We start from the raw sequence: 11,888 nt of genomic DNA on the forward strand, positions 1-11,888 counted from the left end.
GGGGGATTGGGCGTCCCTTCTCCCCCCAGGGGACCAGCCTTAACCCACCAGGTGTTTTTTTCCCAAGGTTCCCAGACTGAAAAAGGCCACAGGTTGGGCTGAGGTCCCATACCCCCCCCCCCCCCCCCCCGCCAGTGCACAATTTTTGTGCACGGGGCTTCTAGTATATATATAAGATTAATATGCTAAGTGTCTCTATGCCCATCTGACCAGTCACTATGATGCACACTGACCACCAGGGGGCAGACGCTCAACGCAGGAGTTGCCATGACATCACACTGGCCATTTATAGAGACATGGCAGCGCAGACCTGGCACCAACAAAGCAAGACTCAGCTTCCCCCAAGTGGGATACAGGCCCCACCAACACCCCAAAGCAACACCTCATCAAATCACAGCTGATGCTGCTGAAACCCCATGGCCAGCCCAAAAACAGTGGCTGTAGGCACTGGATAATGACATCACGTAACAGCGCCCAGATTCTTCTCCCTAGCAACTAGCCTCCTTGCAGTTTCTTCAGCCCAGGAACATGACTTACTTTATATAGAGCCAGGTGGCAACATTTTACACTTTAACCAAATGTCTGTTTTCCCATGCCTCATCTCATTTGATCCTCACAGAAGTCCTGGAGGAGGTAGATAGGAGACTCGGAAGAATCCTATTTTCTTTTCATTAGCCAGAAAACGGACATTTAGAAAGTTTAGAAACTTGACCCGACTGAAAAGAAGTAAGAAATGGTGGACCTTGAAAATGACTTCATGTTTTCTCACTGCGTAAAATATAGTCAAACACTGCTGCAGTTCAATATTTTACGTTTCTTCTCCCTGCATGATCTACAATAATAATCTGCTTCGTGTTGATAGTTACTGCTGTGTTGCTGACAATTACCTAAAAGAGAAGTTGGGGTGCTTCACTGGGCTGGAAAAAGTTTAGCTAAATCAGAAAGCATGTCTAATTAAGCAAATTTATTCTAAATCTATAAAAGGCTAAGTTGACTCACACATGTGCGATACATATAAAGCTCTCGCTGGCGCCAATTGCACGTGTGTTTCTATCTGTCATTGTGGATAGTGAATTTGTTTGACACTTCTATTAGAAAAAAAGGGTGAATGGCGATATTAAAATATTCTAATTAATTTCCTTTTAATGTGCACGAATTCGTGTACCAGGTCACTAGTATGCATATAAGTTCTATGTTCAATCTCTTCTAGTCTCCCGTGCCCCTGCCCTCTGAGATCTGTTAGCCTACTTCATGCATCCCTGCCTCTGTATCTGATTTTTCAGTTTTTGTCCACTAGATTCCACATATAAATGAGATCATCTGATATTTGTCTTTCTCTAACTGCCTTATTTCATTTAGCATAGTAATCTCCAGGTCCATCCATACTGTCTCAAAGGGTAAGAGCTCCTTATTTTTTACAACCGAATAGTATTCCATTGTGTAAATGTATAACATCTTTTTTATCTACTCATCTACTGATGCTATTTCCAGTTCTTAGCTATTGTAAAAAACACTGCTATGAACATAGAGATGCATATATTCTTTCTGATTGGTGTTTTGGGATTCTTAGAATATATTCCCAGAAGTGGGAACACTGGGTCATGTTGCAGTTCCATTTTTTACTTTTTTAGGAAACTCCATACTATTTTCCACAGTGGCTGCACCAATCTACATTCCCACCAGCAGTGTACCAGGTTTCCTTTCCTCCACATCCTTGCCAACACTTGTTGTTTGTTGATTTATTGATGGTAGCCATTCTGACAGGTGTGAGGTGATACCTCATTGTCATTTTAATTTGCATCTCTCTGATGATTAGTGATGTTGAGCATTTTTTTCATGTGTCTATTGGCCATCTATATGTCCTCTTTAGAGAGTGTCTATTAAGATCCTTTGCCCATTTTTTTAAAAAAATTGGGTTATTTGTCTTTTGTTGAGTTGCATGAGTTCTTTATATATTTTGGAAATTAACCCTTATCAGATGTATATTGGTGAATATGTTCTCCCATACAGTAGGATCCCTTTTCATTTTGCTGTACAGAAGCTTTTTAGTTTGATGTAGTCCTATTTGCTTTGTTTTTTTTCTTTCTTTTTTTCTATTGCCCTAGGAGATGTTTCAGTGGAAATTATGCTACATGAGATGTCTGAGATTTTGCTGCCTATGTTTTCTTTTAGATTTTTATGGTTTAGCAACTTACATTTAAGTTTTATCCATTTTGAGTTTATTCTTGTGTATGGTGTAAGTTGGTGGTCTGGCTTCATTTTTTTGCATGTACTTGTTCGATTTTTCCAATACCATTTATTGAGGAGACAGTCTTGACTCCATAATATGTTCTTGCCTCCTTTGTCAAATATTAATTGACTAATAGCGTTGGTTGATTTCTAGGGTCTCAGTTCTGTTCTATTGATCTATATACCTGTTCTTGTGCCAGTAACAGGCTATTTTTATTACAGTGACTTTATAATATAGTTTGATATATGGTATTGTGATCCTTCCAACTTTGTTCTTCTTTCTCAAGACTGCTACGGTTATTCGTGGTCTTTGCTGGTTCCATATAAAGTTTTTGAATATTTGGTCTAGATCTGTGAAATATGTCGATGGTATTTTAATAGGGATTGCATTCACTCTATAGATTGCTTTCGGTAGTATGGATATTTTAATTATGTTAATTCTTCCAATCTTTGAACAGGCTATATGCTTCTACTTGCTTGTATCTTCCTCTATTTCTTTTTTCAATGTCCTATAGTTTTCTGAGTAGAGGTCTCTTTTACCTCCTTGGTTAAGTATATTCCTAGGTATCTACTTCTTTTTGTTGTCGCAGTGGTAAATGGGACTGCTTTCTTTAGTTTCTCTTTCTGAGAATTAATTATTGGTGTATAAAAATGCCATCCATTTATGGATGTTAATTTTGTATCCTGCTACTTTGCTGAATTCCTTTATTAACTCTAGTTTTTTGATGGAGTATTTAGGGTTTTCTATGTACAATATCACGTCATCTTCGAATAATGACAGTTTCACTTACTCCTTTCCAATTTGAATGCCTTTTATTTCTTTTTCTTGTCTGATCACAGTGGTTAGGACTTTCAGTACTATGTTAAATAATAATGGTGAAAGCGCTCATCCCTGTCTTGTTCCTGTTCTTAAGGGAAACAAACACTTTTAGTTTTTGCCCATTGAGTATGATATTGGCTATAGGTTTGTCCTATGTGGCCTTTATTATGTTGAGGTATGTTCCCTCTATTCCCACTTTGCTGAGAATTTTTATCAAAAATGGTTGCTGGATTTTGTCAAATGCTTTTTCTGTGTCTATTGATATGATCATGTGGTTTTTATCCTTCATTTTGTTTATGTGATGTGTCACATTTATTGATTTGTGAATATTGTACCAGCCTGGCATCCCTGGACTAAATTCCACTTGGTCATGATGTATGATCTTTTTAATATATTGCTGGATCCAATTTGCTAGCATTTTGTTGAGGATTTTAGCATATGTGTTCATCATGGATATTGGCCTATATTTTCTTTCTTTGTCATGTCTTCATCTGGTTTTGGGATTAGGATAGTGCTGGCTTCGTAAAACAAGTTTGAAGTGTTCCTTCCTCTTGAATTTTTTGGAATATTTTAAGGAGGATAGGTGTTGATTCTTCTTTGAATGTTTGGTAAAACTCCCCTGTGAAGTCAGTTCTCTCTAATGGAACACTGACATGTTAGCAGCAGTTCATTTTAGCCAGCAGCTAAAGTAAAAATAAAGCTTCCCTATTAATATTAAATTATTCTAATTATAGTGAAATAATAAAATAAAAATTATTTACATATATTAGTACATTACCACTACATCTCTTCATCCATCTGGAACATGCTTCTTTGCCTGCTCAGACTAGAATGCCTTTCTTCTCTCCTTCACCTACTATCCTTCATTTCCCTTGTCCGATATTTTTCCTGCAAAGTGTTCTGCACTTTGGCAACATGACCTTAACTTCTGATACTGCACCACAATTGATGTGTTTACTCTTGTTTACTTATTTGTATGTCACTATATATTTTAAGCACTAAGTATTAAATGACTGGTAAATTAGATTTTTGAAGTCTTAAAAAAAATAAACCCAGAATATATTATTTTTATTTTATTATTTTTAATTTTTATTGATTTTAGAGAGGAAAAGAGAGGGAGAGAGAGATAGAAACATCAGTGATGAGAGAGAATCATTGATTGGCTGCCTCCTGCACACCCCACACAGGATCGAGCCCACAACCCCGACATATGCCCTGACGGGGAATCCTGGTTCATAGGTCAATGCTCAACCACTGAGCCACACCGGCCAGGCTATATTACTTGCATTTTGGTATGAGAGTTTAAAGTACCGGTTGTCAGAAGAGAATGTTTTCATTAAATTTTTTTTTCTTTGACTTGGTTATTTGCTATAGCTGGAGAAACAGAAGATAGAAAAGCAGAGAAGGGAACTAAGAACCACCAAAAAGACTCTTGATGAAGAAGGAAACAGCAGCAGCCGTTCTTCTGGAAACACAGGGACCACGAATAAGAAGGACTGTACCAAACCCAGACCTGGGGAAAAAAGCAGGAAAAATCTTCAGTTACTGAAGGACATGCAAACCATACAGAGTTCATTACAAAGCAATAATTTGTGTTGGGATTACTGACTGGTACCAGGTTATAAATTTTATTCAGATAACCTGTACTTCATCAATCAAATGTTGACAATTTCTTTTCCAGGTCTCATATTCTTAAGTTGGAATTAATAGGTGGTACGGGGCCCACGCTTTATTCATTACACAGGCTTCTTGTGTTTGCACATCACAACTCAATGTTAAATCATCTAAATAGAAATCAGGGGCGTTTCAAAGGCTAAGAAGCCACACATACTTTGTTTCTTTGAGATTAATTTGTTGTACTGAAATATTGTGCTTTGTAAACAAAATACCAGTTTTTTACTTGTGGGCGTGATCTTTTAAAATAGTTCTTTGTCTAAGTAAATTTAGATTTAAATTATCAAAATAGAGGCTGTCCCATAGGCAGTGTTTGCTGGAAAAGTCTCATTTTTAAATCTTCCCCTGGCATGAATTGCCCTTCTTACTACTACAAACATTAAATATACTTTGTTTTGACTTTTGATGGAGGTTTTCTATATTTAAATATTTATGCATATTTAAGAAGATTGTTTTATTTTGCTTTTTAACATTTCAAACATCAATCAGTTTTGAATACAGTTAAAGTTTTTAAAAAGACTCATTCATTTTAAGTCAATGAAGTGTGAAGATTATGAAAGACTTTTTTAAAGTATAAATAAATTGTTAAGTAAATGAGGTTTTGGAATGAAGAGATAAGGGGAGGTATGGGAAAACACATTTGTTTTTAAATAGTATGTGTTTGTAATCATGCTATTCAGTTCAAAGAATTATGGGTTTTAATCTATGAAGAACCCGTGGATATTTACTTTTATTGGTGTACAGTATGAGTGCAGCCTTAACTGTACACGTGCAGTTGTTATGTTAATAATGTAAATCATTTTGAATATATAAAATCGTTAACCTTTTATAAATTTGCCATTTAAGTCAATAAAGCAGCTTTTTTTTTGTAATCAAAACTTTATTCCAAGGATTCTCACAAAACATTACAAAGGACAGCATTAAAAAAATTTTTTTAAATGCACCACGCTTAAGTCTCAACTTTTCTGTACATACTCCTGTCAAAGGAAGTTATTTCCTGTACATCTTGAAAACTGGTCTTCTATTTCGTTTCATTTGACCTAGATCAGCGAGACCTAGAGAAGGATCGAGACGGCTTATCATTTCTCTCCCGAGATAGTGATCTCTCTCTCCTCCTATCTCTGGAAAGGGACCTGGTCGGGCTACGGGAGAAGCTTCTCCGTCTTGGAGATCTGCGGCGAGGTGGAGGACTCCTTCGCCGATAATCTCGAGGGCGACAAACCCCCCAAGAGGGAGGCTGGCCTCGATTTCGACTTCTCCTTTCACCATTTACTCGGCAGCCACACAGGGTTCTCCCATCTAGGTCTCGGACAGCATCAGCTGCATCTCGATGATCTTCAAACTCCACGAAAGCAAAGCCGGGAGGGTTTCTAGCAACCCACACACTCCTGAGTGGCCCATAATAGCCAAAAGCCCGTTCCAACTCAGTCTTGTCACCGTTGTTCCCAAGATTTCCCACGTAAACCTTACAATCCGGTGGAAGGAATCACGATGCATTTCGAGATCTGGAGTGAGAAACGCGGCGGCTGAAGTCCACACCCTCCGCCCGGCTCCCCGGCGTCCACAAAACGGCGTCTAAAGCAGTTTTTTTAAGGAAACACTGGAATTTTCCTTAACAGCCTGTTAATAAAGGCTTTATTTGTTGTAATTTTTTAAAATGCATTTCCAAGTAGTAGCATATTCGAAAAAATAAGAATATATGGTATTTGAAAGTACATAATTTACTTGCCTTTCTCATGCTTACATGGAAACTAAATCCAAGAAAATTGAATTATCTTGTGGTACAGGATATGGTACTCTTAGGGTACTAAGGAACGCATTAACCACATATCAAAGAAATTTATTTTTATGCCTCCTCTGGGATTGAAATAAATTTCTAGAATTTTTTCTAGATAACCAACATGAATTGTATTGGCTATCCAGGCACTATACTTACTAAATTATTTTTCTATAGAGTTTTTATTTTAGGATCTTTACATTTGGGGGTACTTGTGAATTTACTGAAATTGTATGTAAACTTTTGCTTGCATGTACAATTTTCTGATGAGCAGGTTTGTATCTTCATTGAATGCATAGCTCTGAGTCCACAGACCCAAGGAATCACTGTTCCATGACATGGAAAATATTTCTTGTGTCTAAATCACTTTTTCAACTATTAAAATTTTGTGCCTTTGTTTTTGAATTCCAGGTCATTAAATTGTGTAACCCTCACTTGCATTGTAGTGGCTCCAAGTCCCAATTAGAAGAGTGGTTTAATGTTGGTAAAACCCATCCCATCCTTCAGCTAGGAGTCAAACCAAAATATTCACTCCATCTTTTGATACCCTCAGGTGAAAACTGAAAACAAGAAAATACTGCTTCAGCCTCTTAATTTGAGTTTACAGCAGATTATGTTGTCATTCATCCAATTCTGTTGTATGAGAGCTTTGTTGCAATACATTTCAAATACAAGAATCTTCTGTGTGTAAGGTGCCAATATGGATACCAAGCTGAGTAAGAAAGGTATGTTTACAGGTAGGTGGTAGATATTTGAATCATCATTTCAATACAATGTGAATGCAGTGGTGATAGCATGGGCACACGTTATAGGAGCACAGAAAGGTGGGGCATGGCAGAGAAGGTAGCCAGGAATCAGGGAAAACCTCGAGGAGGAGGAAATGATGCCTAAACACTAGAGAATAGGAATTAGCCACAAGGGAGAACAGTTTCAGGTCAACAAGATAAAATGAATCTGCAGTTTACATAGGAGCATTGTGACTAGCTAAGTAGAACTGGTACATACATAAATGTTGATGTATGCAGATAAGAAAAATAGGGTAAGCAGATGAGTCACAGGATGCTACTAAGGCGCTTCAACTTAATCATATTGGTCTCTAAATTGTGTATTCCCTATCCTAAAGGAAAAAGTAGTTCCTATATGACCAATATTCATAGTTATTTATGAAGTTATACATAAAACTCAATGTTCTCTGCAAAAATGTCTTCAATAATTTTGTCCCTTTTAAAAATTAGATTGGGTTTGTTAAGTTTATGAGCTCTTTATATATTTTGAGTGTTAATACCTTATCTGATAAATGGTTTGCAAAAATTTTCTCCCACTCTGCAGGTTGTCTTTTCTCCCACTCTGCAATTGTTTTCTGTTGCTTTTTTGCTGTGCAGAATCTTTGAATTTGTTGTAGTTTCATTTGTTGATTTTTGCTTTTAGCGTCATGTAAAAATATCATATCCAAGAGCTTCTTTTCTACATTCTCTTCTAGTACTTTTTATGGTATCAAGACTTATGTATAAGTCTTTGATCCATTAGAATTGATTTTGGGGATTTTCTATAGATAAAATCATATCATCAGTAAATAAAGACAATATTTCTTGTCCTTTCCTACTTGGATGCATTTTATGTATTTGTTTTGCCTAATTTCTCTAGCTAGGACTTCTAATACTATATTGAATAAGTAGTGAAAGTGGGCATCAATGTTTTGTTCCTGACTTTAGAGGAACAAAGTTGAGTATGTTAGCTATGGATGTGTCTCATATGATTATGTTGAGGAAAGTACCTCCTATATTCAGTCTGTTAAAAGTTTTTATCCAGAAAGGATGATGTATTTTGCCAAGTGTTTTTTCTGCACCTATTGAAATGATCATGTGATCTTTATCTTTCAATTTAGTAATGTGATATATTACATTTATTGAGTTGTATATTTGGAACTATCCTTGTACCCCAGGGACAAATTCCACTTGATCATGGTGTATAATACTTTTAAATGTGTTCTTGAATTTGGTTTCTTAATATTTTTTGAGAATGTTTACGTGTATATTCATCAGGGATATTGGTTTATAGTTTTTTTGTGCTATTCTCTATTTAATCAATGTAATGCCTCCTGTTATGTATGAGTTTGGAAGTGTTCCCTCTTCCTCAATATTTTGGAAGAGTTTGAGGAGGATGGACGTTAATCCTTGTTTAAATGCTTGATTATCTCACCAGTGAAGCCATCACCTATCTGGTCCTGGAGTTTTCTGTGTTGGTAGTTGTTTGATTACTGATTCAACCTTTTTACTCATTATTGGTCTGTTCATATTTTCTATCTCTTCCTGATTCAAATTTGGTAGGTTATGTGTTTCTAGAAATGCATCCATTTCTCCTAGGTTATGTAATTTTTTGGCATATAATTGTTCATAGGACTCTCTTATGATCCTACATATTTCTGTAGTATCAGTTGTATGTAGTGTCTCCTCTTTGCTTTCTAAAGTTTTCTGACTTATTCCAGCTAAAGGTCTGTCAATTTTATCTTTTCAGTGAACCACCTCTTATTTTCATTGATCTTTTCCTATTGTTTTTCTGCTCTTTTATTTATGTGCTGATCTTTATAGTTTCTTCCTTCTGCTAACTTTGGGCTTAAGTTGTTGCACTTTTTTGTAGTTCCTTGAAGTATAAAGTTAGCTTCTTTGAGATCTAATTTCTTAATATATGTGTTTGTTGCTATAAACTTTCAGAACTGAACCACAAGATTCAGTATGTTGTGTTGTATTTTTTTTAAGATAACTTTTTATTTCCTTTTGTAGTTTTTATTTGTGTATAAGTGTGTTCAGTTTCCACATATTTGTAGATCTTTTCACTTTCCTCATGCTTTCTAGGACCACAGTGGTCAGAAAAGACAGTTGGTATGATTTCAGTCTTAAATTTGCTAAGATTTGTTTAGTGTCCTATCATATGGTCTATCTGGGAGAATGTTCTGTGTGCATTTGACAAGATTGTGTATTCTGCTGCTTTGGGATGGAATGATATATATATGCTTGATAAGTCCATTTGTTCTAAAGTATGTTTCAATTCCAAAATTTTCTTTTCTGGACGATCGTTCCATTGGTAATAGTGGAGATCCCCTACTCTTATTGTGTTTTTGTCTATTTCTTCCTTAAGACATATTTAGCATTTGCTTAATATGTTTTGGTGTTCAGAGCATATATATTTATGATTGTTTTACCATTATGCAATTTTCTTTGACCATTTTTGGCTTGAAATCTATCTTGACTGATCTAAGTATGGCTAGACCTGCTTTCTTTTGGTTTCCACTTGCTTGAAATACATCTTTCAGCCCTTCACTTTAAGCCTATGTGTCCTTAGAGCAGCGGTTCTCAACCTGTGGGTCGCGACCCCTTTGGCGGTCAAACGACCCTTTCACAGGGGTCACCTAAGACCATCCTGCATATCAGATATTTACATTACGATTCATAACAGCAACATTACAGTTATGAAGTAGCAACGAAAATAATTTTATGGTTGGGTCACAACATGAACTGTATTTAAAGGGCCAGAAGGTTGAGAACCACTGGATTAGAGCTAAAATGAGTTTTTTGTACACAGCATATAGTTGTGTCTTGTTTTCAACCCATTTACATTTAGGGTTTTTATCCTATATAATAAAGAGGTAATATGCAAATTAACCCTAACACTGTCACAAGATGGCTGCAGCCACAGCAGAGGTGGGGTTCCCGTAACACAAGACGTCTGTTCCCACAGCAGAGGCGGGGTTCCTATAACAAGCCGTAACAAGCGATCAGCGTGGCGCTGGGGCAGGAGACCTGAGGCTGCGCCCCCTCCCAGCAGTGCTTAACCGGGGACCTCAGGCTGCACACACACTCCCCCCCCCTTGACAGGGGATCTCAGATCGCGCCCCCCGCCCCAGCGCTGGGCCGGGAGACCTCAGGCCGTGACCCTATCCCTGGGTCGGGCTGGGGGACCTGAGGCCATGCCCCTGGGCCCTGAGGCTGCACCCCCTGCCCGGCGGGGCTTGATGTGGGTGGGGCCAGCCTGGTCTGGATCTCGCCCAATGGGGGTCGGGGCAGCCAGGTTTGGGTCTTGCGGTTCGGGGTGGCCAGGTTTGGGTCTTGCGTGATTTCGAGGCATGCTTGGGTGGATGGGGACTTGACTCTGGGTCCTACAGTGCGCCCCAGACTCTGACAGGAGGAAGATTTTCATACACATTTTACTAATTTTCTTTCATCTCTGACATACCTCTTATAGACAAAGGGCAATTAGCAATATTAAAATATTTCCTCTAATTCCCTTTTAATGTGCACGAATTTTGTGCATCTGGGCCACTAGTTAATATAAGGGCTTACTACTGCCATTTCATATTTTACTGTCCAGTTATTTTGTCTCCATTGTTTCTTTTTCCTTCTGTTTTGAGTCTACTTTTTTTTTTTTTTAAATATGTTTTATTGATTTTCTACAGAGAGGAAAGGAGAGGGATAGAAAGTTAGAAACATCGATGAGAGAGAAACACCGATCAGCTGCCTCCTGCACGCCCCCCACTGGGGATGTGCCCGCAACCAAGGTACATGCCCTTGACCGGAATCGAACCCGGGACCCTTGAGTCCGCAGGCCGACGCTCTATCCACTGAGCCAAACCGGTTCTGGCTTGAGTCTACTTTTGTAAGTTGCTGGCTTTTCATGTGTCTTCTCTAAATATTTGCTTTTTGTTTACCATAAGGTTTACATAAAGCATCTCAGATAAAATAGTCCATTTTGTGCTGATAGCAATTTATCATTCTTTACCTATAAAAGTTCTATCCTTTCACACCTTCCCTTTTGTGTTTTTTGATGTCACAGATTATACTTTTATTCTGTAAAATTTTTAACAGGTTGTAGTAGCTATAGTTATTTTAAATACTACCTTTATGCTGTAATTGTTTATTATATTCTAAAATAGAGTTAAAGTTTTCAAACTCTGTCACCTTAGTAAGAGTTTTGTGTACTTCCACCTTTTTATTTGTTTGAAGACCTTCTTTCAACATTTCTTACAAGGCAGTTGGTGAACTCCCTCACTTTTTGTTAAGAAAAATTTTTATTTCTGCTGTGTATCGGAAGGATAACTTTGAAAGTATTCTTGGGTAGCAATTTTTATCTTTCAACATTTTGAATATGTCTTTGTACTGTCTCCTGGTCTGTAGAATTTTCTGCTTAGAAATCTGCAGATAGCCTAGGAGTTTGTTTGTAGGTTAATGGCACCCCCTCCCCCAGCTGCATTTAAAACTCTATAAATTTCTTTGATAATCATGGTGATGGTCTTATGCATTGAGATAACTCAGTGTTCCATTAGCTTCTTGAACTTGTATGTCCAGTTTCTTCCCCAGGTTTGGGAAATTCTTGGCTATTATTTCTTTAAATGAT

The 11,888-nt window shown here is 37.4% G+C and overlaps 1 protein-coding gene and 1 pseudogene across 4 annotated transcripts in view; one reads left to right on the forward strand and one right to left on the reverse strand.

The window, feature by feature from the left end:
- Positions 1–5,666, forward strand: part of CEP57 (centrosomal protein 57) — a 48,935-nt gene extending 43,269 nt beyond the window's left edge. For all 4 annotated transcript variants that reach the window (XM_014459204.2, XM_006092780.3, XM_006092781.3 and 1 more), the window contains one exon: positions 4,424–5,666. In XM_014459204.2, coding sequence (XP_014314690.1) covers positions 4,424–4,657 — 234 coding nt within the window. In that variant the 3' untranslated portion in view covers positions 4,658–5,666. The remainder of the gene's footprint in view (positions 1–4,423) is intronic.
- A 78-nt stretch (positions 5,667–5,744) lies between these two features.
- LOC106697822 lies at positions 5,745–6,220 on the reverse strand (annotated as a pseudogene).
- Positions 6,221–11,888: the final 5,668 nt, after the last annotated feature.

This window comes from Myotis lucifugus, unplaced genomic scaffold (assembly GCF_000147115.1).
Source record: "Myotis lucifugus unplaced genomic scaffold, Myoluc2.0 scaffold_104, whole genome shotgun sequence".
Lineage (NCBI taxonomy): Eukaryota > Metazoa > Chordata > Mammalia > Chiroptera > Vespertilionidae > Myotis > Myotis lucifugus.